Source organism: Mesoplodon bidens (genome assembly GCF_964165515.1).
Source record: "Mesoplodon bidens genome assembly, chromosome: 10".
Lineage (NCBI taxonomy): Eukaryota > Metazoa > Chordata > Mammalia > Artiodactyla > Ziphiidae > Mesoplodon > Mesoplodon bidens.
Genome location: NC_138172.1, coordinates 39,995,475 through 40,022,441, shown reverse-complemented (window position 1 = coordinate 40,022,441; position 26,967 = coordinate 39,995,475). Strand labels below are relative to the sequence as shown.

At 47.0% G+C, this 26,967-nt stretch overlaps 2 protein-coding genes and 1 long non-coding RNA gene across 7 annotated transcripts in view; 2 read left to right on the top strand and 1 right to left on the bottom strand.

Annotated features, from left to right (window-relative positions):
• The window catches only part of LOC308623207, an 87,692-nt gene that overhangs the window by 15,646 nt on the left and 45,079 nt on the right, over positions 1–26,967 (top strand). The window lies entirely within an intron of this gene.
• ZNF589 (zinc finger protein 589) lies at positions 1,850–6,310 on the top strand (the record flags this gene model as incomplete). The annotated part of the gene is given in 6 exon segments (XM_081246458.1): positions 1,850–1,940; positions 2,044–2,198; positions 2,204–2,257; positions 2,261–2,334; positions 2,336–2,510; positions 2,514–6,310. Coding segments are annotated over 6 exon segments (717 nt in total). The 3' UTR covers positions 2,682–6,310.
• Positions 15,707–21,346, bottom strand: NME6 (NME/NM23 nucleoside diphosphate kinase 6). 2 transcript variants are annotated; one of them, XM_081246088.1, is made up of 6 exons: positions 19,903–21,346; positions 18,487–18,583; positions 17,421–17,523; positions 16,837–16,876; positions 16,254–16,414; positions 15,707–15,979 (listed from the first exon to the last, which is right to left on the bottom strand). In XM_081246088.1, exons 2-6 carry the CDS (start codon positions 18,574–18,576, stop codon positions 15,813–15,815), a joined length of 561 nt encoding a protein of 186 aa, XP_081102214.1. In that variant the 5' UTR covers positions 18,577–18,583; positions 19,903–21,346; the 3' UTR covers positions 15,707–15,812. The 2 variants fall into 2 exon arrangements, with proteins under 2 accessions (XP_081102214.1, XP_081102215.1); XM_081246089.1 differs by having other exon boundaries at positions 20,944–20,949.

The window sequence follows — 26,967 nt, the reverse complement described above, 5'->3', positions numbered from 1 at the left end:
ATGTAAATGTTAAATTTACCAGAGTTCAAGCGGAAGTTTTCGTGGGGCAACTGAGAAGGACACAGTTAAGATGGAGTTTCTAGCCCAGTGAGTCTGAGGGCCAGACCGTGACCCCATAAAGCATGATCTCCTGTCCAGACTGTGGCAAAGGTGTTGAAGCAACTTTCAAATTCTGCCCCTACTGTGGAAAACCTTTACATACGGAGGAGCACAAGGGGTCCCAGACCTTTGTCAAGCCGTCTATGTCATCCTCCCAAGCTTGGACTCCTCCCCTGAAATCTACATTCATATATATCAGACTGCCTGCTTGACATCTATTGGATGTCCCATAAGTGTCTCCACATGCCCAGAACTAAGCTCCTGATATGACTGCCACCCCCCACCTGCCCCTTCCATAGAGTATCCCATCGAGGTTCAGCTTATTCAGTTTCTCAGACCATGGAGTCATCCTCAAGTCCTCTTTCTCTCCCACCCCATGACTGCAGCCCTCCAGCCGATCTCATCATCTCTCCCTTTAAAAGTCAATGCCGAGGGCTTCCCTGGTGGCGCAGTGGTTGAGAGTCCGCCTGCCGATGCAGGGGACACAGGTTCGTGCCCCAGTCTGGGAAGATCCCACATGCCGCGGAGTGGCTAGGCCCGTGAGCCATGGCCGCTGAGCCTGCGCATCCGGAGCCTGTGCTCTACAACGGGAGAGGCCACAACAGTGAGAGGCCTGCGTACTGAAAAAAAAAAAAAAAAAGTCAATGCCGAGGACTTCCCTGATGACACAGTGGTTAAGAATCCACCTGCCGGGCCTCCCTGGTGGCGCAGTGGTTGAGAGTCCGCCTGCCGATGCAGGGGATACGGGTTCGTGCCCCGGTCTGGGAGGATCCCATATGCCGCGGAGCGGCTGGGCCCGTGAGCCATGGCCGCTGGGCCTGCGCATCCGGAGCCTGTGCTCCGCAACGGGAGAGGCCACAACAGTGAGAGGCCCGCATACCGCAAAAAGAAAAAAAAAAGAAAAAAAAAAAAAAAAAAGAATCCACCTGCCAATGCAGGGGACACAGGTTCAATCCCTGGTCTGGGAAGATCCCACATGCCGCGGAGCAACTAAGCCCGTGCGCCACAACTACTGAGCCTGTGCTCTAGAGCCCACAAGCCACAACTACTGAGCCCATGTGCCACAACTACTGAAGCCTGTGCGCCTAGAGCCCATGCTCCACAACAAGAGAAGCCACTGCAATGAGAAACCCGTGCACCACAATGAAGAGTAGCCCCCACTCGCCTCAACGAAAGCCCACACGCAGCAAGGAAGACCCAACGCAGCCAAAAATAAATAAATAAATTTATTTAAAAAAAAATTTTACCAGAGTTGATAACTGTATTGTGGTTATGAAAGTGAATATCCCTACTTTTATGAGACACACACTGAAGTATTTAGGGGTAAAGGGCATTGATGTATGCAGTTTACTCTCAAATGATTCAAAGAAAAAAATATATAAATATACATATACACACATATACATATATAATATACAAATGTTAGCAGTAGGTAATTAGGGTAAAGGGAATACAGCTGTTCTTTGTATTGTTCGTATTCTTGCAACTTTTCTGTACATTTGAAATTATTTCCAAATAAAAAGTCAAAAGAAGTTGAATGGAAATATAGGTCTGACGAAGCATGTCTTGGAGAGACAGACATTAACGGCTGTGAATCTTACTATAACGGCTAGATCTTACTATAAGACAAGGAAGAAAAGCCCAGCGAGCCCTTTCTCTGACTACTTTGACTGAAAACTTTCTTTCTTCAGCAGATTCAAAGCCAGAAGTCTATCTCTGGCCTTTGGCGGTCAGCAATTCCTCAGCCACCATGAACTCTGCAGTCATCTTATTCCATATTCATGTGCAGGAAATCAACTCCAACCAGGGGATCCTTGCGCAGATGACCACCAGCAGCGGCAGCAACAACATTCTGATAAAAACCACTGGGGGCCAAAGCAGAAGATCAAGGAATGGGAGTCTCTACACCTTTGTTTTGGAGAACAAATGAGAAGGGGACTTAAGTGGTTTTCTCTAGCCCACCCCAGGGACCACCAGTAAGCTCTCAGGGAGGCAACAAAGTGTTGAAGGTACAGCTCAGTCCAGCCCAGAGGGTAAGCTCTGGGGAAGCAGACAACATTCCTGAGAGGGTAGAACTCTCAGGATTTGGAGCAGTCAGGTTTAGAGGTGTGGACTAGGTTTTAGCCAGAAGTCAAACCTCTTCAGACACAGGCTGTCATGAGCGGAGATATCTCCTGTGTGCAGAAAGTGTGGGCAAAGCTTTAGCAGGAAGTCACATCTGAACAGACATCAGAGGACACACAGGGGAAAAGCCTTATATATGTGGGCAAGGCTTTATAGATAAGTCACCCCTCTACAACCACCAGAGTACACACTCAGGTGAGAAGCTTTATGTATGCAGGGAGTGTGGGCAAGCTTTTAGCCACAAGTCACACACACACAAGGGAGAAGCCCTTTGCATGATGTGTGGGTGAGGCATTAGTGAAAAGTCAGACCTCATTAAGCACCAGAGGATTCACACAGGGGATAAGCCTTATGTGTGCAGGAACTGTAGCCAAGGCTTTAGGGTGAAATCACACCTCATCACACACCACAGGACACGTTCAGGTGAGAAGCCTTTTGTTTGCAGGGAGTGTGGGTAGGGTTTTAGCTGCAAGGTAATCCTAAACACACACCAGAGGACACACAGGAGAGAAGCCTTACGAGTTGCAGGGTATGTGGGCGAGACTTCAGCCACAAGTCAGCTCTCAGCACACATCAGAGGGTGCACTCAGGAAAAGTCTTATGTGTGCAGGGAATGTGGGCAAGGCTTTAGCCATAAGTCAGCCCTCATCAGACACCAGAGAACACACTCAGGGAAAAGCCTTAGGTGTGCGAGGAGTGAGGGTATGACTTTAGCAAAAAGTCAGTTGTCAGCCACATCAGAGGGCACACTCAAGGGAGAAGCCTTGATTGTGAGGTAGTGTGGGTGAGGCTTTAGCTGGACATCACTCCTCATCACAGAGCAGAGGACATGCTCAGGGAGAAGCCTGACGGAGTGATGGTAAGGTGTTAGCTGGAGGTGACCTCATAAGAAACACTGGGAATCAAATCTCTCCACCATCCATCACCACCCTGCTAGAGCTCTGCGAGGGCTTCAGGGACAGTCTTCTGACCCCTTACACCCTCTGTGAGTATGAAGATGGCAGCTGTCTAGCCTCTGAGAACAGATGTACCAAGTGATGGTCCTCTTGGAGAAGTGGTCTTTGCTTCTACCTACTTCCTTCTTCAGCTGTGTCCTTCTATTGGCTTCTATGACACTTTCCTGTTCTATTTTTGTCTACATATCTAGCCTTTGATGCATCCTCTTCTGCCCCACTTTAGGTATTACTCAGGGTTCAGTCTCACCCTCCAATCTGAGGGACTCCTTAACCATGTCTCCTTCCTAACCCTGCAGTTCCGAATCCAGATCCCTTTAACCACACCTCCGAATTCTTCAGTCTCAGGATCTAAACCTCAAAACCATGCTATTTGGCCCTCCAAGGACAGGGATAAGGTTACTAGCAATGCCCCACCATTGGCCTTCCAATACCAAGTTTTAGGGTTTTTAAACACAGCCCCTCCCGAGCCCCTCAATCTCAGTGCCCAGTCTTTTCGCCACACTCTCACATCAGTCCTCCAGTAATTGTTCTAAGGCCCTTTGAACCAGACCCACTCTCACTTACCTTACATTCCCAGGGCCCATGTGGCCCAGGTTCCTGGTAGTTCGCCTAACTTTCTTCTTGGCCCTAGTGCTATATGTCAATGGGTATACCCTGGAGGGCTGTCTACTCAGGCCTCAGTGTCTTTATTTGCCAAGAGGATATTTGCCACAGAGAGGAAGGAGAGAGATTTTTTGTAACACCCCCCCCCCACCACCAAATCTGGCTTGGTTTGGGGCTGGAGGAGAGATAAAAGGGGTTGTTGGTCCAGATGCCTTTGTCCACAGCCTCTCACCTGGAGGTGGTTGTCTCCAAGGTTAGCCTGGTGCGGGGTAAGGGCTGGGAGCACCTGCAGTGTAGGCTCCCCCCACACACAATTCAACTCAGGCACTACTGCCTGGTCTACCACCATAGTGCTACCCCTTTTCCCATGGCCTTAGCTAAAAGCCACAGAGGGAAGTTTGTGTTTTCTCTAGGGGTTGCCGAGCAGAGAAGAGGGGACCCCCCCCACCATCATTCCACGTGACATCAAAGCTGCCTCCTGATAGGGCAACAAAAGTGGAAAAATTAATAGTCTTACACCCTGCTTTAAACATGATGGGAAAAAAATGTTTACTTTCTCTTAAAATCCATGCAGAAACTGTAGAGACAGCACACAAGTCTGGCCCAGCACGACCACTGTCAGGCCCAGGAATCAGGGAGAGATGCAGAGGGGACCTCTGTCCAGGTGGGTGCAGATAGCTTTGGGTGCCTTCCAGTCAGGATTCACTCCTTCATGGACAGGGGTTAAAATTGGCCCCATCTCTGCAATGATAGTCTTGAGGTGTTGTGAGATCTTCACAATAAAGGATTGTGGGAGGAGACGGGATGGGAAAAGGAGGCAAACACTTCCAGGACTGTTGGGCTTCATAGAATTTCCTGCCAGGGAGGAATACCTGGATTTTTGCTGTAGGGGCTGGTGGCTCATTTCTTTCTTTCTTTTTTTTTTCTTTTTATAAATTTGTTTATTTATTTATTTTTGGCCATGTTGGGTGTTCATTGCTGCGCGCAGGCTTTCTGTAGTTGCGGTGAGCGGGGGCTACTCTTCGTTGCGTTGCGTGGGCTTCTAATTGCGGTGGCTTCTCTTGTTGCGGAGCCTGGGCTCTAGGCGCACGGGCTTCAGTAGTTGTGGCTCGCGGGCCCTAGGGTGCAGGCTCAGTAGTTGTGGTGCACGGGCTTAGTTGCTCCACGGCATGTGGGATCTTCCCGGACCAGGGCTCAAACCCATGTCCCCTGCCTTGGCAGGCGGATTCTTAACCACTGCACCACCAGGGAAGCCCTGGTGCCTTATTTCTGATGGGTGATAAGGCATCTCAGACTCAGGGCTGCAGGACCTGGTAAGTAAAACTGCGATCAAGGCAGCCCCTGTGTTCTTGCTGGCCTTGTCCTTCAACCTCACCCCAAAAGTGCTCGGCTTTGTCTCTTTCGGGGTAGTTTCATTTAGCCCTCCAAATGCCTCACTGCTTTTTCTTGAGCTTTGTCCCCCGGCGCAGATTTCTCCCTTTGTTTCCAAAATTTTCTTCTAATGCTGAAGTGCCTGCAGGATGGAACTGTGGGGAGGAGGGACCTCTTTGGCTTTGGGAGGGACCAGAGAGGGTACCCAAGGGGCTACTTGCTGCATCTGCTTGTTTCCCAGTTTCCATGGGGGTGAGGATAGAACCTTTCAACGTCAGCTCAAGTTGCTGTCACTGATTCCCTACCTTCCGCCTCCCTGGGTAATAGAGGCACCCCTACTACGTCACACTATTTTCGCGCAGTTTTAACACGTCAGTGGGTCTGCATTTAGAGCCACTTTCCCATGGGGCTTTGTGGGAATGATCTCTCGACTCCATTCCAGGGGTCCTGGTTTTCTGCAGCTGTTTCCATCATCATTCCTTCTTTTCCCTTGCCTTGTTGCCCCTACTTTCCGCATCTTGAGAGGGTATGAATAGCCCTTCATACCCTGACCTCAGTAATACCTATTTCTGGGCCTTAGGGTGAGAGGTGGAATTAAGGCCCCCAAAACTGGCTTCTGTTATTCAGATGCTGGGCGCTAGGGTAAGCCTCTTCAGGAGAGGAAGAGAGGAGGATGGCCATGAGGCCCAGGCATTTGTGAGTCATAAGGGGATCATGGGCTCTCAGAACCTTAGAGTCCCAGACTCATGAATCCTAAGTGGCTCCTGGAGAACTGGGATAAAGGGAGCATCACATTAGGCATCCAGGGCTGCTCATTTGGGCAAGTGAATCCCACTCTTCATCTTGACCTTGGATGATTCAAGGGCTCATGTTCCCCAGGGCCATATATGACCAAAAATAAGCCTCTGGGAGAATTTGTGGAATGATGAATTCATGGGAGGGAATTCTTGGGTAAAAGAGTGTTTGAACTTGGAGATTCCAATTTAATGAGAAAGGATTTTGTGTGGTGGAAGGCTGACAGGTGAGAAAACTTGTGAATGTTCTAAAAGACACTGTGAAGAAGTATCTGTCTTTTGACATATCCAAATTTTGCTGGATTTCTATTTTACTCCCTATTCTCAAGCTGTATCTGTACTGAAAGTATTTTTAATAAATTTTAAATTTTATTTTAAAATTATATTTTAATAAATTTTATTTGATTTTAAGTGAAACGTATGCAAATGTAGAAATAGAAAATGAATTTACTTGATTTCAGGTTGAGACAAATACATACAGCCATCTTCTGTAAAGAATCATTTTAAAATTTTGGAAGTTATTCTCATAGGAAATAATGGTCACATAGAAGGTGTATCTGCATCTGGGAGATAGTAGTTGCACAACATGCAGTATCTGTTATGATTCTGTTTTCCCACTATCAAACTTATCTTTGGAAGATGAACCAGTTCTTGAAGTCCAGCTCTCAATCCAGGGCTCTTTCCTTTCTGTCCCACTGACCTTGTCCACTCTGAGTTTTCCAACAGCCGTTAAGTCTTTAAAGCTGTGATTTCTCCTGCTCCTGGGATTCTATCTTGTGTCTGTTGAACCAGTCAGAAGGGCAGATCACTTCTGTATATGTGACAGTCCCTAAATGCACATGCACATTCTCATTACAAGCGTGTAAAACATCACATCAGTTATGCAGTCAGCAGTGAAAGCCACAATGACAATACATTGGGTCAGCCCAGAAGCCCCACTCCCAAGGTCACTTTAGCTGCCCTTCCCCACTGCAAACCCATCAACTGAATTTGGGTGCATTTTTCCCCCTTTTGGAAGACCATCCAAGTAGTTTAGTACATGTACATCAGGGGCTAAAGCCACAGCCACCAGGAGACCAGGGAAGGCAGAGTCCATGGGGGACAGCAGGGAGGCTTTTTTCCTTCTCTGGGTTCTCACCCCAGGGTTGGTGCTGCTACCCCTCCCTGTGTGCCTCCTGGCATGCAGTGAGCACCTGGGTGATCTGTATGGCTCCATGGCCACCATGCCACCGTGACTCTACACTGCAGTCCTCAGTGCTTTTGGCCACACCTGCACTCAGCACCCCCTTCCCTCCCACAGGACCAGGTACGATGGTGACTTAGGCACTTGTACCCAGCAGAGATATAAAAATTTGAACCTCTCCTCTTTGAAAATACCCCAGGAACTTCCCTGGTGGTCCAGTAGTAAATAATCCGCCTTACAGTGCAGGGGATGCAGGCTCAATCCCCAGTCAGGGAACTAGATCCCACATGCTATGGGGCAACTAAGTCCACGTGCTGCAACTACTGAGCTTGTGCGCCTCAACTAGAGAGGCTGCGTGCTGCAAACTACAGAGCCCACACGCTCTGGAACCTGCACGCCACAACTAGAGAGAAGCCTGCACACCGCAATGAGCCTGTGCACTGCAACGAAAGATCCCGCATGCCTCAGCGAAGACCACACATGCTGCAACTAAGCCCCGACGCAGCCCCCCCCCCGCAATTAATAATAAATAAATTAATAAATCTAAAAAAAAAGAAAATATCCCAGCATACTTGAACAGCATGTGGCCTTTGGTCCCCCTTGGGGACAGGGAAGCTTGGTCCCTCCTGGAAGCAGCTGCAGTTGGGATAAAGAGGAAGAAGGGAGTATGGAGAATGCTGCTCTGTGCCAGTATGGAAGGCTTTGCATTTTTCACTTTTAAGTGGCTGCCTCATGGCTCAACCAAAGGAACTTTGGTTTCTGAGTGTTTTCACTCCTCAGAAAGTTCTGTCTTCATTGCTGACATTTACTTCAGCTTTGGAGACTGCTTGGCTAAGGATCACCTTTCAGCTTGACTGCAGAGCTGTCTGTCCCATTGTCAGAGCATTCTTCCCTTGTCTCCTGGAAGAAAGTAAGCAACAATCAAGGCCACATCTAGAGACTTGTTACAATCCTCCCTCTCACCAGTCAGCCTATAAATTTTATCAACAGGTAGGACAGTGGGGCCCCGCTGGGCGAGAACATTTTCTGATAGATCCCAGTACCATATCCCTGGAACTGGCCTATGGGATCCTTTGCCCTTCTTCCAGAAAGCCATGTCTTTATCACGGCATCACATCCTCATTGCCAAATGAACATTTAGAGGGATGCTTGACTCATGGTGGATTGTCCACAAGTAAAGAAGAGAGACAAGGAAAAAATCCAAATATATGATGTTGGTAACAAGAACAATGAGTCTTTTGTAGGTGAAGAAATCAGAAATGTAGGGCTTCCCTGGTGGCTCAGTGGTTGAGAGTCCGCCTGCTGATGTAGGGGCCATGGGTTCGTGCCCCGGTCCGGGAGGATCCCACATGCCGCGGAGCGGCTAAGCCCATGAGCCATGGCCGCTGAGCCTGCACATCCGGAGCCTGTGCTCTGCAACGGGAGAGGCCACAACAGTGAGAGGCCCGCGTACCGCAAAAAAAAAAAAAAAAAAAAAAAAGAAAGAAATCAGAAATGTAGATAATTTGCCCATGTTCACACAACTAATAAGGGGTGGTACTTGGATTCAGCTTGGTATTCAGGAATAAGGATTCCAAGGTAGCATATTGAAGGTTTCCAAGGTGGAAACCTCTGTGATAGGGCACTGCAGGAATAGCACCTGGCAAAAATCTGTGCTTTCTGTGCCTAGAAAGGCCCTTTCCTTGTTACTGGGGGTGGGAGGGGAATGGAGGAGGAAAGGAGGAGATCCTTTAGCCAAAGAGCATCACAGGAAGCATACACTGAAGTAATGCTATGACTAACTGGGTCATTTGGGGCTTGTCATGGTGGTGGACCACCAGGAAAACGAAGAGCTATCATATGTAAGTAATCAACCTTGATCATCATGAGTTGCTGACATTGCTTCTCCCCAAGGGGAAGGGAAGAGTACATCTGATCCCAGGGGATTCTCTGATGTGCTTCATACCCAGGGATAATCTTCAGTGGACCCTTACAGCAGTCAGCTCTTACATCAGGGTGAAACATTTAAGGGATCAGATGCTTTAGAGATAAAGGTCTGTGTTTCCCCAGTATATAAGCATCTTAAACCTGTAAGTGCTGACTCTGGGGGGAGGAATTATAATATGGTTGGTAAAGGATGGAGATAATAAGAATCAGTTATGACCTCATGTCTAGTTGCAGTAGTGGGAAATGGGGGGAGTTTCCCCACTAATCGGCTTATGTTGAGTCTTAAATAGAGATTGTGGCTCACCAGCATCTTGCCTGGCTCTGGGATATGCTGAGCTACACGTAGACCAAAGCATGAACAGGGAAGGATGGCCTTGGACAACTTCTATACTCCATCTCTTGGCCACATCCTTACCATGGCTGTTGCTGCACCCAGGTGAAATCAGAGAGCTCCTTAAGTCCATTTCTCTTGTGCTCCTCCCAGGAGCTTCTCTACTGATGTGGTGCAGCAAGCCTTTCTGGCAATACACAGATTTGGACCTGCAGGGGAGTTCAATCTTCCTGTGGAAATGCTTAATGGATGATGGAAACCAGTGGGCAGGTCCCCAGCTTCTTGGTCTCTGATGGGAGGGAGAGGACTTCCAGCTAGATAGAGGCCAGTTGTCCACAGTGGTGACCACCTCAGTACCCCTTTCTTGGGTTGGCTTTTTCTTCGCTGTTTTACTCTCCCAGTGCCTCCACTCTTATTTTCTGAGATCACTTCCCAAAATAAACTAACTACATATAAGCCCTCATTTCCTGCTATGCTGTTATTTCAGGAGAAAAAAGGCCACTCAACTGTGGCTACACTGCCAGTAACCCAGTTACCACCCAGTCTTCCATAATACTACCTTTGTAGCGACAGGCAAAGCTGAAAGAGGAGAAAGACTCCATGAAAGTCTCATCTTGTCCACAGTTCCCAGACCTGTGAGTTAAAAATCTTAAACCACTAACTAGATGACCAACCCCGCCCCCACCCAGCCCACCTGCTTATGCAAAATGCTCTGAGAGAGACAGGAGGAGCCAGTTACTCCCAGGACCCCAAATAAGTTTGTAGCTCTTGATGCCCACATGGAAGAGACTTACCTCTGTTTGTGAGAAAACTCTGGACCACAGAGGTTTATATATAATATGTTTTTCAGAGGGACTCAATCACATGAGGATTGTGGCTTCTACTTCTAGGGGGAAAACTGCTGGAATTTCTCAACTTCCATCACTCTTGATTTAACTCACTAACATGTTTCCTTAAGCCTCCAGCCCAGCTCATTTGAGCCACACACCCTCCCTGCCCTACCTTGCCCTTTGCTCCTTTGGAAACCTTCTTCCTCGGTCATTCAGGCTTCTCACTGTGAGAGACTCAGGCAGTCTTGGTCCTCCAACCCTGAATCCTAGGTTTGTACTCCACTGAACTGGGTTTCTGTCTGAGCTGTCAAAGAGCCTATTTTATTTTGTTAATGGGTTCAATGAATCAAAGTTCTATTTCTGCTAGACTAATATTACAGTCACTTTCATAAGAAATCAGTCGTGTACTTTGGCCATGGTGCCGTTTCTGTGGTCTACATTCCCTACAGGGGACAGGAATGCTTACTTTAACCTCAGCATAAAGAGTGTGAGATCAACTTATGTGATTTCATTTGGTTTTAACTCCTCTTGGTAAAGTGGTAACTAGAATTGTGTCCTACCCTAATCATAATCTATCAGCTATCTCTATACATTACCTAAGTTTATATATGAGAAAGCCACTTTTAATTGTACAGTCTTGTCAAAAACATTGTCAGTAATTAAATGTGCTAAAATAGACAAAGGAAAATTGTGTGAGATTAAGTCATACACTGAGAGGTGTGATTAACTTAACTCTTTCTGAAATCCAAACAAGAGAAGAGATCATTTAAATTGTCATTTATTGAGATCTTGGGTTTTTGACCTTATGTGCATGAGTTAGTTTAATCCTCACAGTAACTCTTAAAGTTAAGTATGACTTTCTCATTTAACAACTGAATTGAGTGGAGACAAATATAGCTAAAGTCACATAGCTAGAAAGTGATAGAACCAGGATTTGAATTCCGATCTGTCACCAAAGCTCCAGCTTCTAATCCCTGCACCTCCTTTCCAAACAACTTGAAACACTGTGTTCACCCGCACATTCTACCTTTCAAATAACTCAGAACACCCTCACCCCAACCACAGTCTCCAAACTGCCGACCTGTTCACTCATATCTTCTTGTGCACACAGGTTTGCCACCAAGTGGGAACCCTCCATTGTCCTCTCTGTCCATTTGTTTTTTGTGTCCAGTTTAATCCTTGGATGATTGTTTCAACTATTTATTTGCCAAGACTAAATATTCCTTGTCCCTTTGATCTTTCACCAAACCTGCTCATGAAATCCCTGATCTTGGATGATTCCACCAATTGCATATTTCATGGCTGCAACTCAGCACAACACATGACAAGGCATGCGACTCATATTCCAAATACAGGGTCACAGAGTTCTTAATTTGCCCTCAGAAATGCCTGGTAATCCTACTGTGTCTCATGAGTCAGTTCCCTTTCCCATGCTTCATAAGTATTATTTCAAACCTTTTTATGCTTTATGAATTTCATCTTTCCCCCCACTTTCAATAGATGGCTTTGACTCCTGTTTGACAAATGAAAGAGATATTGCTGAAGAAAGAGCTAACATCCCCACAATGAAACATGCAAGCATTGCTATGCCTCTCTCCTATAGTGAAGAAGGAGCTATCTTTAATTCCAAGATTGACCTTTTCCTCTAAAGTGTGTTTGCGTCCTAGTCCCTCCTGCTTCTCAGGAATTTTAATGATTATAAATTATATTTATTGTAAACCAATCTATCTATAACAACTCTACTTCCTTAGCATTTAAGCATGTTCAAATTATTACTATTCTGAAAAATTCTCTTCTAATCCCATTTTCTTTCTATCTACTGTATCTCTTAACAGACTTGGAAGTAATCCCCATTTATTCACTCTTTCAGTCCTCTCCACTCTTTTCTATACCCACCATTTAGTGGACACTGTTGCTGGAGCACAGCAATAATATTTTTTTAATCCCCCTTTTTGCTCAGTCTTCATTTCTCTTGCAGCCTCAGCAGAATTTGATTACCTTTTTCTTATTCCTATCCTCTCCCCACACTCTTTCAACTGTTTTCCAGCTTCTGTGGTCAGCCTCAGCCTTTTGTAGGGTACTTCACCACCACATGCTGGATTGTTTCAGTCCCAGCATTCTCCTGCCTCCCCTCCACTCTGTGCACTCTGTCTTGCCAGTCACATCCATTCCCTTCACTTAAATCTCTAGTCATTTCACTCTACTCAGTCACCAAGGATGTCTTCTCTACAGTGGCCATATAAGTAGGGACTGAGGGACATGTGGAGCAAGAAATATTCACAGGTACAGAGCTTTAAGGATTAGATACAAAAAATGGAGGGAAGGAGAGTGCTTCCTCTGGCTGCTTACTGATAGCTGGGGCTCCTGATCAGTCTCTCTTGTCAGTTTGCCTGGTGTTTTCAGCTGGCCTTTGTTTACCTTTGCGGGGGAGAATGCCGAAACTAAAATATCCCACATGCTGCAACTAAAAAGGTCCTGCATGCTACAACTAAAGATTCCGCATGCCACAACTAAGACCCTGCACAGCCTAGATAGATAGATATTTAAAAAGAAGAAGAAAAAGAAACCAACCAGTCTCCTCTCGAATGGTGAGTGCGCACACCATACTGTGATGGGCTGCTGAGAAAATGGGGGTGAGCCTGTCAGTGCAGACAACTGATATGAACTTGGCTGTACAGAGATGAAGAAACAGGTAGCCAAAGGGGAAAATGAGGTTAAAATGATTTTGAAAAATGGGAGACACCAAAACATGTTTGAATTCAAAGGGGAAGGACTCAGTGGAGAAGGGTAAAAGTGCAGTAAAGACTAGACAACCAAAAAAGCAAGGAGATGGGATTCAGAGCAACATGGAAGGACTGGCTTAACAGGAAGCAGGACCCATCCTATGTTGTAACAGGAAGATAGAAGAAGATGGGAGCATATGTAGACATACACTTACAGATTCAGTTGTAATAAGATTCTCTAAGGTATCCCACTCTAAACCCACAGGTAGTATGACAGTATAAATGCTTCAACCCACTGTCTTCCACACAAAGTAAGCTCCCTACCACTCCAGAGCTGCCGCTCTTGCCAAGGTCACAGCGATCTCCATGCTGCCATACTTAGGGGGTACTTTAAGGGCTTCATTATTCTGGACTTCTCAACAGCATTCAACATTGCTTCATTATCTAAACACCCTCTTCTCTTGACTTTCCTGATCCACACACCCTCGGTTTTTTCCTTCCTTCTCTAGCTATTTCTTCATCTCCTTTGTTGGCTTGTGCAAATATTTGTTTTCATAAGTTCTATATAAATTCAAGGCTCCTCACTACTTTCAGTTTGTAGATTGTCATGGTAATGGCCCCCAATGATTCACACCTCCCATTCTCCATGCCCTATGCGTGGACTCGGGGCTTGGCCATGTGACTTGGCCTTTGTCAATGGGATATCAGCAAACATGACACAAGCAGAAGCGTGATGAGCTTGTGAATGGGGGCCTGCTCTCTTGGAACCTTGAAACAACCATGCTATGAAGCAGCTCAGGATGAGAGACCATGTTGGACTCAAATGCTGAATGCAGCCATGTGAGTGAGTCCCAGTGAGCCCAGCAGAATCACCCAGCCAATCCACAGACACATAAGAATGAATCGTTGTTGTTGTTGTTGTTGTTGTTGTTCGGGTTTTTTTTTTTTGCAGTATGCGGGCCTTTCACTGTTGTGGCCTCTCCCGTTGTGGAGCAAAGGCTCCGGACGCACAGGCTCAGCGGCCATGGCTCACGGGCCCAGCCGCTCCACGGCATTTGGGATCTTCCCAGACCGGGGCACGAACCCGTGTCCCCTGCATCGGCAGGCGTACTCTCAACCACTGCGCCACCAGGGAAGCCCTGTTGTTGTTTTTAAATATTTATTTATTTATTTATTTTTGGCTGTGTCAGGTCTTAGTTGTGGCACATGGGATCTTTCAGTGCGGCACGCGGGCTCTTTGTTACAGCACATGGGTTTCTCTCTAGTTGTGGTGCGTGGGCTCTGTAGTTGTGGAGCGCGGGCTCCAGAGCACGTGGACTCTGTAGTTTGTGGCACGTGGGCTCTCTAGTTGTGGCGCACGGGCTCAGTAGTTGGGGTGCGCGGGCTTAATTGCCGCATGGCATGTGGGATCTTAGTTCCCCGACTAGGGATCAAACACGTCTCCCCTGCACTGGAAGGTGGATTCTTAACCACTGGACCACCAGTGACGTCCCTAAGTCATTGTTTTAAGCCACAAAATCTTGAGGTGATTTGTCATGCAGCAATAGATGACTGTCATCCTCAGCTACAGCAGAGACATGGCTAGCTTAAGTGGCTTTGTGCAAATCAGAAAAAAAAGTGAGTCATAACAATATGCCTCTACTGGGCAGACATACTTTTGTTCAAACGAAAGGTGCCCCTTCTTCCAGGATGCAGCCCTGTGCCAGGTGCACAGCATGGATTTGAGCCCACAGTCAGCTCCGTCACTGGGTGCCTCATGCACTACATAAGCTGCACACTGTGTGTGAACCTCCTGGGAGATTTCTTCACGATTCTCCCTTTTTTTTTTTTTTTTTTTTTTTTTGCTGTACGTGGGCCTCTCACTGTTGTGGCCTCTCCCGTTGCGGAGCACAGGCTCCGGACGCGCAGGCTCAACGGCCACGGCCCACGGGCCCAACCGCTCCGCGGCATGTGGGATCTTCCCAGACCGGGGCACGAACCCGTGTCCCCTGCATCGGCAGGCGGACTCTCAACCACTGCGCCACCAGGGAAGCCCCCTTTTTTTTTTTAATTAATTAATTTTATTTATTTATTTTTGGCTGCGTTGGGTCTTCATTGCTGTGCGCAGGCTTTCTCTAGTTGCAGCGAGCGGCGGCTACTCTTCATTGCGGTGCACAGGCTTCTCATTGCGGTGGCTTCATCTTGTTGTGGAGCACAGGCTCTAGTTTCGCAGGCTTCAGTAGTTGTGGCACGCGGGCTCAGTAGTTGTGGCTCGCGGGCTCTAGAGCACAGGCTCAGTAATTGTGGCGCACGGGCTTAGCTGCTCCGCGGCATGTGGGATCTTCCCGCACCAGGGCTCAAACCTGTGTCCCCTGCGTTGGCAGGCAGATTCTTAACCACTGCGCTACTAGGCAAGTCCCACAATTCTCTCTTTACTTAGCATAGACCAGAAACTTGACTTCAGGACAGATTTAATTACTCCAGCTAGGGATAGAGAGACAGTACATAGAGTAGTGCTCCCAGCCTGCAGGATTCAGAATACTGACTTTTATTAAGGAAAATAGACCAAATGTTGCTAATACGGTCACTGCATTTTTCAGGCAAGTCAATTAGGCAAGCCCCTCCTTGAAAAAGAATGAACAGTTCTCAGATAAAAAAAGGAGCCATCATTCCTCTGAACCACCCATGAACATTCCAGAGAAGAGGTAGATAGAGAGTTAGATTCTAGAAGAGGTAGCAGTGAGGAGCTAGGCTCTTACGCAGGCGGCGGTGCCCAGCAGAGATGGCACAATGAGCTCCAGGCCACCCTGGTCCTAGGAGAATGCTCTGGACCAGAGGTCTGCGAGAAAAGGCTGGGCAATGCCACAACTCTTCACAGATCAACAGGCCTGCGTCAGGTTGGCCCTGGGCCTCCTGTTCCAGCTGCAAAGTGGATGCCCCCCTCTGGATTGTAGCACACAGGGCCACAGCGCAACTGGGGCTCCTCTTCCTCATACCAGCGCTGTTCACTGAAGTCGGGAAAGAAGGCTGCGATCTCTCTACTGGCTGAAACCACAGAGTCTGTAAGGGGAGGTAAAAAAGAGAAGGGGTTCTCATAGGGAGTGCAGGATGGAGGCAAGAGGCAATCATAATCAGGTTCAGAAACCAGAGCCTGTACTTCTCCTGCCCCTAAGTCCTGGGGCCGCATCTGCTGAAGTGGCCACAAAGGGCCAGAAACACAATTGGGAAGAAAGCTCACCGAGGGACCTGGCTCTCAACCCCACCATACTGCCTGCCCACCAACCTCAAACCAGCTTTGCTTATTAAATACTGTGGACACAGAAGGCAGACTCACCTGAGCCATGGGTTGTATTACGGGTGTCAGTGAGGCCGAAACTCCCACGAATTGAATCTGGGGCCACGTGGCGTGCTCGAAACACTCTGGTGGGTCCCATCACTGTCCTCCAGAGCTGGATGGCATCCTTGTGGGCGAGGATGTAGGCTCGGATTGGCCCACTGTGAACAAAATGGAGCACATGTCAGGAATCTGGCTATTGGGTCCAGGAGGGCATACCATAAGTAGAGCACAAATAAAGGCACACTGGACATCCTGAGAGTCTCCTTGCCTTTCTAGTTGACTGCCAATACTGCTTCAAATAGAAGGTGATGGAAGGCCACTGCTGATGATCAAGAAAGGCCACAGGGATCAGAAGAGTTGCTAGGCAGCATTCAACAATACTCTCCTACAGCCCCTGGAGCAGTTAACTACCATGGGACAAGTGGCCACAAGGTCAGTGTTGGCCCAAGCCCATGTTTCTTCAGATACTTGACACTGGTTACAAGTTTAAAGAGTGGCAAATAAAATTAACAAGTCTATTTAGGGGGCAGGGGAAATAAGTCTCAGTAGATGAAGATGTCGGAACCAAAATGAGAAATACCTGGCCATGAACTCCACCAGCCGCTGATAGAAAAAACGCCCTGCAAAGAGAGTACCTTCATCAAGACACTGGTGCCAAGAGAACTTTTTATACTTCTGACTCCCTATTTGGAATGATAAAAACTCTTTTAGAGAAAAGAACAAGGACCTTGGCGTCTGACATACCTGGGTCTGAATCCAGGCGCTCCAACTTGCAACCTGTGTAGTTTCGGGTAAATCATTAACTTCCCTAATATAGTTTTCTAATCTGTGTGCTGGGGACATAACAATACCTATTTCATGGGGTTGCTGGGGAATTAAATGAAATCATGAGTCTTTGGACAATGTCTGACAGAGTAAATTGTTAACTAGTGATAGTATCAGGACATAAAACTAAGTTACTTGTTGGGACCATGACGTAGAACCCTCCTAGAAAACATTTAAAAAATACTGATAATCATGAAAAGTGTGTATATAAACCAAGATTTTAGAAGACTGGCTGCAATTTTACGGTTGGTAGGTCAGAGAGAGCCTGACATTGTGTGGCCAGGTAAAAGCTCTCTTGTGATAGAGAAGCCTCCCACTCAAGAGGACTGTTGATCCTACCTTCGTGCTCTTGGTAAAACTTCTGGCAATCTTCCTTTCTCCACAGAAGTTCTCTCATTCGTACAATAAGGAACTTGTTGCTCAGAATCTGCTGATGAACAGCCTGGATAAACACCACCCCAAAGATAAAAGTCAGTCAAAGGGACCATTTGAGTGAATGGGAGACCCAGGCAGACCAAAAGAACCCTGAGGACCCTTCAGAGCCTAGGACTTGAGGATCTGTCCCATTGGTGGGTCAGAAGAAAAGAGACGCCCTGTTGCTGTCTTGAAGATGGAGTGAGCCATGTGATGAGGAATGTGAGTGGACTCTAAAAATGGTAGGCCCGGGCTTCCTGGTGGCGCAGTGGTTGAGAGTCCGCCTGCCGATGCAGGGGACACGGGTTCGTGCCCTAGTCCGGGAAGATCCCACATGCCGCGGAGCGGCTGGGCCCGTGAGCCATGGCCGCTGAGCCTGCGCGTCCGGAGCCTGTGCTCCGCAACGGGAGAGGCCACAACAGTGAGAGGCCCGCGTACCGCAAAAAAAAAAAAAAAAAGGTAGGCCCCACCAGAAGGCCGGCAAGGACATGGGGATCTATCTCAGTCCTATAACCACAGAAACCAAATTCTGCCAACCTGAATGAGTTTCAAAGTGGATTCTTCCCCAGACCCTTTAGATAAGGGCCCAGTAGGCTGATACCTGGAATTTGGCTTTGTGAAACTCTAAGGAGAGAACCCAGCCCTCAGCCAAACCTACTGGACCTCTAAATTCTAGAACTGTGAGATAATGAGTGTTGTTTTAAGCTGCTAAGTTTGTGGTAATTTGTTATGCATCAGTAGAGAACTAATATACATACATTGTCGTGAGGTTTGGTTTTTCTCATTGTATTGGATTCTTTCTTATATTTTATATCTGCCCCAATTCTCCAGTAGATTTTTAATCTCCTTATGGTCAGAGTCATGGCTTCTAATTTTGCCTCCACACCATCTAGCACAGGACTGTGTTGTCAGTCTTCGCAAATGGCCCTATGGCACCTGAAACAGAAGCAATGCCTCCGACATACAGTAGAAGCTTAGGACTTGTTCTTACCTCCAGAATCAGTGGGTGAGCAACTGCATCAGGCTTGATCAGAGCCAGAGTAAGCTGGAGAGCCTGAGGGCTCCGTAAGATTGAGGTCATCTCCCTTCTGCCATCGGAGAGTCAGATAAGAGACCCAGTCAGTGCTGCATTCCCCACCCTTCCTATTCTGGAGCCACGCAGTTTTGCAAGTCAACCAGGGCTCTCACTCAGACACTGATAAAGCACATGACAGTTACTTAGTATTTAATTTGCCCATTTGGGTTCATGGGGTTGAGGAAAGGGAGTGGTAGAGGGGCCATTCAAGTTGCCCAAGTTGCCCAGTGGAGCACATAATCTGGTTAGTGCAACTGTAAACCTGCGAAAGAGTGACCCATTCAGGAGAAGTTCAAGTTTAAACACGACCTGTCTCTGGCAATACTCCGTCCCTTCCTTTCTTTTGTGTTTTACAGAGGATTTACAATTTACATTCCTAAAGAGCAGCCACAAGGGTACAATAACTGTTCCCACAGTGCCCTCCCATCAATTATAGAATTTGAAGATTGGATGGACAAGAATTGGGATCTTGCCAGGATACCCCCCAAAAAGTCTGCTGGATACATACCATTTCTTATCTAATCTTACAGATAAGTCAGGATCTATCCCGCCCAAATCAAACCCTTTAATACACTCAGCTGTCCTCAATGGCAAGGTTTGCAGACATGCAACTCCAAGGTCAAAGACAAGTTGTAATCATTTTATATCTGAAGCAGCTAAAACTGCCTGGCACAAAGGTGCTTAATAAATTTTATTGACTAAATGAACCTAAACAGTCTTATTCATCCTCAGAGAAAAGAACAAGACACTATTTCTAGTGTCTAATCATGATGGTGTAAGAGCTCAATAAATAATTGTGAAGATGATATAAAGAACATAAAAGTATTTTATAAACTGGACTAAGAAAACTTGAGATCTCTTCCAACTTTGAAATTCTATTTACATGTAAAAAATTGATCATCTCTGCAGGACTAAGGTCTCAAAGATTATCTGGTGGAACCCCTAAATTTGCCAACAGATACAGAGAAGGCTTCCATGAACACACACAGGGACAGAGTCTGGACAACCGTCTCATTTCTCTTAGCCCGAAAGTAGCCTGACAATCACATTAAAAGCAGTGCTAGGGTGTGGCCCCAACGGAGAAACTGTGCCAAGGTCTCTCCTATTCATGTCCTTTCTACAGCATTCAGCTTGATGCTTCCACTCAGTCCACAAAGCTAAGCACAGTCTAACCAGTACAAGATCAGCCAACCCAGTTGCCCTAACATCCCAGGTGGTGAGTAACCCAAAAACGAGCAGAATCTTCACCATATATCTAGGGAGAGACATCCTTGGCACCTCCCCTTCCTCACCCTCCATATCCATGATATCACTGAGTTCTGGCAATTTTACCTAGCCAGTGTATCTCAAATCCGTACAATTCTCTCCTTCTCAACTGCCACCACCACAGTCCAAGACATCATCAACCTCCTCTGGACTTCTGCAACAGCTTCTTCAGTGGTCTCCCAGTTTCTACTCTTGCTACCCTCTACAATCTGTTCTCCACACAGCAGCCACAGTGAACTAAAAATGCAAATCTAATCATATCATTTCCCTCAACCCTTCAAAGTGTACCCTGCTTTTATGATAAAACCCCAAAGCCTTATCATGTCCTACTAGGCTTTGCATGATCTTATCCCTGCGTACCTCTCTAGCCTCATCTGGAACTCCACTTCCTCTGGTTACCTCCTACTCACCCACTAGATCTTAGTTCACTTCCCCTGTTATACATTCTCATGGCTCCTTTCACGTTTTCTTCGGTTATCTCTTCCCAACTAGAAGGTCAGCTCTATGAAAGCAGGGGTCTGTTTCGCTCACCATCGTATCCTCTGTGCTTATGCAGAGTGCCTAGCACATAGATGGCTCTCAACAGTATTTGTTGAATGAATCAATGAATGAATCTGATTCAGCTATTCCAAGACCAGAATGCTAGGGGCTATCCAGGGGAGGACATGGTTCCTTTCCTAATGCCAGCTAAGTTATGCCTGTCTTGGATCTTGGTTTACAACAAATGTTAACAGGTCGAGAAACCTGCTCAACATAAAAGTCACTCGATTAGAGAATTATAAATTTTAGAAATTGCCTGGGCGTTTGCCCCCACAGCAGAGGCGCCTATTCTTCTGCTTCCTGGAGGCCGCCAGCCATGCCTCTCATCCTCCCAAGCGCGTAGGGGACCTGCAACCCGTCAACTCGGCTTTCGGCTAACAACACCTGAAGCCCCGCCCCCCAGACTCACAGACTCAGCTCTAGACACCGCCCTCTTCCCCACCCTGCTCTTCCATTTATCTAGGCCTGCAGCTGCGCGACCCTGGCCCGTTGTACCGAGGCCTAAGCCCACGCTAGATTCTGAGCTATTCGGAGCCCCAGTCCTGCTGGAGTTTGGGTCCGAGTCACCTGATCCTCCCGCCGCGGAGGCCGGCCACCAGGCACTGCGATAGTTAGCCTTCGGTGCAAGCGGGGTCCTTCAGGCATTCGGCCGGGCAGCCTGCCTCAGGGTCCTTGCCCGGTGAGGCGGAGTGTCCCCCAATCCAGGAGGCCCTGCAGCAGGAAGGCCCGCCTTCTGGTGGCCCTTGTGTCTCTCTCGCACTTGTCCCGGAGAGGAGAAGAAGGTATACCGGGGGTAGCTGTTCTTCCGAGCTCGGGCGCCCTCAGGCGGAAGGGAGGGCCAGGCCGGTGGCCCTGCCCGAGGAGGTGGCTCAGAGAGGACAGGATGGGCGTTTCAAGGTGGCAGCCCGGCAGTGAACATGCGCGCCAGCGGGGCCGCCGGAGTGGGCCTGGCCCCACTCAATCTCTCTTTTATTCTTTGTCTGGGGTAGTGCCTGGCACATGGTTGGTGCCCAGTATTTGTCGGAGGGGCGCGGAGGGCAAAAAACTTGTGTGCGCTGGATCGCAAGGTCAGAGGCAGCCATTGAATCCTCTTGCACAGTTGGTGGGAATGTAAATTGATACATCCACTATGGAGAACAGCATGGAGGTTCCTTAAAAAACTCAAAATAGAACCACCATACCACCCAGCAATCCCACTACTGGGCATATACCCTGAGAAAACCATAATTCAAAAAGAGTCATGTACCAAAATGTTCATTGCAGCTCTGTTTACAATAGCCAGCACGTGGAAGCAACCTAAGTGTCCATCAACAGATGAATGGATAAAGAAGATGTGGCACATATATACAGTGGAGTATTAGCCATAAAAAGAAACGAAATTGAGTTATTTGTAGTGAGGTGGATGGACCTAGAGTCTGTCATATAGAGTGAAGTAAGTCAGAAAGAGAAAAACAAATACTGTATGCTAACACATATATATAGAATCCCCCCCAAAAAAAAGGTCATGAAGAACCTAGGGGCAAGACGAGAATAAAGACGCAGACCTACTAGAGAACGGACTTGAGGATGAACGGACGGGGAGGGGGAATGGTAAGCTGGGACAAAGTGAGAGAGTGGCATGGACATATATACACTACTAAACGTAAAATAGATAGCTAGTGGGAAGCAGCCGCATAGCACAGGGAGATCAGCTCGGTGCTTTGTGACCACCTAGAGGGTTGGGATAGGGAGGGTGGGAGGGAGGGAGACGGAAGAGGGAAGAGATATGGGGACATATGTATATGTATAACCGATTCACTTTGTTATAAAGCAGAAACTAACACACCATTGTAAAGCAAGTATACTCCAATAAAGATGTTTAGAAAAGTCTTTGAGCACAGAGGGATATGTGGATGCGAAGGAGCATAGCTAATATGGGGGTGGTGAGGGAGGATTCTTGGTTGGAAAGCAGGTGTACATAGGGCATGAGGGAAACTAGTCATATGGCCCTTGAACATGTCGCAAAGGAATTTGGGGTAGGATGTGGGGTGGGGTTACCATGGAGTCCACTGAAGCAGTCCAGGGTGAGGGGATGAGAACTGAGGGTATTCGTGGTGTGTTGTATAATGTATGGAGAGGGTGATGACAGTGGGTATGCAGAAGGGACAGTGTGGCAGGTTGAATAAGGGTGGTACTTTTTTTTTCTTGGAGAGAATCACTGAATTTGAGAAGAGTGAAAATAAACTATAAATGTCATCAATTAAAAAAAATTTTTAACTGATTTTGTGCCTGCATGTACATGTGTTGCACTCCTGGAATGTTGGAAGGAGGGTCTGTGGTTCTGGCAGCTTGTTTCCACAAGGTGTCTTTGGGAGAGTCCATTTCTTACCTGTCTGGCTGGTGAAGAAGGCACATGTCCATTGCTGCCTTCAGAGGATGAGAGTAAACTTACCAAGTCCCACTAACCCAGCATTTAGTTTTAGACTTTTTTCCCAAATGCACAAGGTCCACCTTTGTTTCCCACCTGGATCTTCATTTACATACCTTTGGGCTGTAGAGATTTTGCTGATTTTTAGGCCATGGTCATTAATTCACCTTTGTGTCTGTCTGTCTTGCACACACTGTAGAAGGTTGTAGTTCCATATTTTATAGTTGCTTTGACCATCCTCAAAAGTAAGCCTATGTTATGAAAGTATGGGCAGATGTGATTTTAGGGGGAGACTCAATAAATAACACCCCTTTTCTAAACCGAGGCTCATAACTAACAGAAATAGAGGAACGGCAGGCAGGTGGAGACTAAATGTCAACTTTATACTGATGGAGCTGTTGAAGAATATAACTTAGTGTGAGAACCTAATGCACCTGCCTTCTAACCCTGTGCTACCCAAGTTCAATACCTAGTCTCTTATAAGCCTCACTTAAAACAACAGCAACAACAAAATCTAAATAGTTGACAGGACCTATAAAATTATCGCAGCATTCCCTCACATTCACAAAATTAGTCCCCAGCCCCTAGCAGATATAGCAGGGAAAATTTTGTCCCTAGAAACCTGTCAAAAGATACCGATACTCAGTTATATCTGTGGGAGGCTGAATAAGCTGGAAAATTCTTGATTCCGTTTTGCTGGGACTGAAATAATTCTATACCAGTTATGACTCTGAACTTGTAAGTCTGAACTCAGTTGGGAGAATCACCCATTAAGAGGTTAATTATGACTTACGTTCATTCTATCCAGAGGGACATCTACCTGTGTCTAGTCTTGTCTCTAGATAGTGGTATTTAAGACAATGCTGCCTTCGTGCAGTGTTAATTTACAGTAGTAGCGGCAGCCCCAACCAGATCTTTGAGATTTTTGAAATGTCTTTCTTTCTCATCCAGCATATTTAAATTACTTGATACCATTTCCCCTTTGGGTCCTGTGTTTCTGGCACCCCAGGACCGCCTTGAGGGTGGGCTCTAATGACACAGCTTCCCTAGCCCCCTGTGAGCAGTCCTCAGGGGCCACTGCCTTCTGCTGTGGAGTTGCTCATGCCCAGGACACCTGTCTCCTGTGGGGGGGTCGGGGGTGGAGTTCCTTTCCCCGGCATGTTTCAGTTGAGACTCATTCTCAGCAGTTTTTTTTTTTTTTACCTGAATCTGCTGTCCTGAAGTTTGTTCTTCCAGGGACCCAGTGAGAATCAAGACCTTTGCTATGTTTTCCTCAAGATACTGTCCTCATCTTCTGAATGTGTCAGGTGAGGAGTAGCATTGCTTTTAGGCACTTCTCTTTGAGGGTTTTTCTCTCTACTGTTCCTGTACTCCTTTCCAGAAGGCTCATTGAGTTTCTAACATTTTATTGTTGGAGAAGGAAGACCCATAGGGCTGGCCCTTTGCTGGACTGTGGAAGGTGGGGAGGAAATGAAATTTGCCTCTCAGCTGTTTTCCAAGATGTCAACTTTCTCTTAAGAAAATATCTCTTCCATTGTTTTCATTCTTGCACTGCTCCTAATCTGATAGGGCAGGTTTCTAAAGCTCTGCTTTTCTTCCTGGTCTTTCTGAACATATGTGATTCTTCGAGACAATGTTCAGGCCTAGGCTTTTCTCATTATCTTTTCAACTTCTGTGGCTGTGGTCATCTCATTGAATGTTTTTTCTACTTCAGTCTAAGAAGATGGCATGTTTTGGTGGTAACAGGGCACTGTTTCTTTTTTGTTATAAATAAAACCTACCACTCTTACAATTGAAGCTGCAGTGTAAATCTCAGAACTGTAAAACCATGGCCAGAGTTTTTGAAAAATAGACCATCAGGCAGGGAGTGACCCTTAATCCATGTAGAAAAAAAATGCATGCGTTCCTCCAATTTTGTCCTTTGGCCTTGAGTATGGCTGAGAACATAAGGGATGGAATCTGGGACAATCTTTCCATGCTGCCTGCTAGGCTAGTACTAAAGTTCGGAGCTTACACACTTGTGTTCTTAGCATATGTGGAACTTAATTGTGACTTAAAGCCCCTGGCCTGTCGAACTAGCTAAAAAGCATAGTAAAGGGCCAAATAATTGTTTTGCCTCTGATGTGTAAAAGGCCTGTAGAGGGAAAGACTTCCCCAAAGTCAAATCTGTGCCTCAGCAAGGCTGCCTCACTGAGATCCCCTCTGCTGCTTAGGGTCTGCAGATGCCCCACAAGGCTATGGGTGTGTGCTAATGAAACCGTGTGAAACCGTGCACCTCAGATTGGGACTTGAACCCACGTGCCGGGACTCAAACCCAGCCTAAATCCAGAATGGGACGTGCGGCCAGGACTCGAACCCGGCCAAAACCCTAATTGGGACTTGAACCCATGGAGCCGGAGTCACCTGGCCAAAACCCACAGTCTTCCAACTGAGATCATACACCTGGTTTCAGGACTTAATGAAGCTCAGGTTCTTGATGTCTCATCGCAGAAAGAATTCAGTGAGAGACAAAGTGATAGGTAGTAAGTGGATTTATTTAGAGAGAAACACTCCACAGACAAGAGTGTAGGCCATCTCAGAAGGTGAGAAAGGCACCAGAGTATGAGGTTGTCAGTTTTTATAGGGGTGGGTAATTTCATAGGCTAATGAGTGGGAGGAATGTTCCAGCTATTTCAGGAAGGGGTGGGGATTTCCAGGAATTGGGCCACCACCCACTTTTTGATCCTTTTGGTGGGTCTTGGAACTGTCATGGCGCCTGTGGGTGTGTCATTTAGCTTGCTGCTGTGTTACAGTGAGCATATGCGGAGGCTCAAGGTCCAGTGAAAGTTGACTTGTCCTCCAGTGGGTCCTCTTGGACCCATTTGGTTCTAATCAGTTTATGTCATGTCCTCGGGCTACGTCATTCTTTCAAAGGTTGTGCCCTGCCTCCTTCCCTCCTGTTTCACTAAGGCCAAGGCCAGTGTTGGCCTTACATTCAACATGGCTAACTTGAAAAACGTTTGAAGTGCCTCAAATACTGGTCCCATCATAGCCTCAACTTACATGTGATGTTATGATCCCCACATTTCCTTACCTGGTCTCTTTTTTTTACATTCTCTGACAAATCATCAGATCCTAACATTCCTTTGAATAAATCTTATTCCTCCACCCCTGCCAGGGCAGCACCTACTCCTGTAAAACTTCCAACACAGAGTAGCAGAATCTGTGGCTAAGTGGTTCTCGAAATAAGGGAGGAGGAAGGAGCCATGCTACAATTGCCTGGCTCTCTGTCCCTGAAGCTTCAGCCAGGAGAGCAGAGGTGTGCCGAGGCCAGGAGTGTTCAGGGGAAATCCTTCCTCGTGGACCCATGGGATCAGGCCAAGAAGCATTTATTTTCTAATAGTATGAAAATAACATACAGACAAGTTGCAACCTGTATGTTTGGGAATTAGTCAAGAGCTTGGCTTCAGGAAGAAAATAATTTCAATTTGGGATGTGGTGAGTTTTCAGTGATAGTACATTCAAGCAAAACTAGCTTGTTGGTGATTGAGTAAGGTTAGTTTTGGGAGTTGTCAAAGAGGGGATGGTTGGAAATGTGTGTGGACTTAAAAATTATTCACGGGCTTCCCTGGTGGCGCAGTGGTTGAGAGTCCACCTGCCAATGCAGGGGACACGGGTTCATGCCCCGGCCCGGGAAGATCCCACATGCCGTGGAGCGGCTGGGCCCGTGAGCCATGGCCACTGAGCCTGCGCGTCCTGCAACAGGAGAGGCCACATCAGTGAGAGGCCCACGTACCGCAAAAAAAAAAAAAAATTATTCACAACCTAAAAGTTATGTTTCATTCGGTAGGAATTTTTAGGACCTCAAGCCTAGGAGGCAGCATCTCAAGTAACCCTGAGAAAACTGCTCCAAGGAGGCGAGGCAGGGAGCCAGGTTATATAGACGTTTTGTAACAAAGGGCAGGTAGTCGGGAACATCAAAAGATTATTGTTAATTAAAGAAAACCAGATATCCCAAGTTAAGGAATTTAGTGCTTTTCTATGTACAGGAAGATGCAAGAGTCTGGGCTCACGGAAATCATTCCTGTGATAGGCACCTCAGCTATCTGGGGCCAGTATCCTGTATTTTCACATCCTGAGTTCCCTCAGAGCTCACCAGCTCTCACTGGAGGGCTGCAAGTGCAGATGACTGTGACATCCTTTGT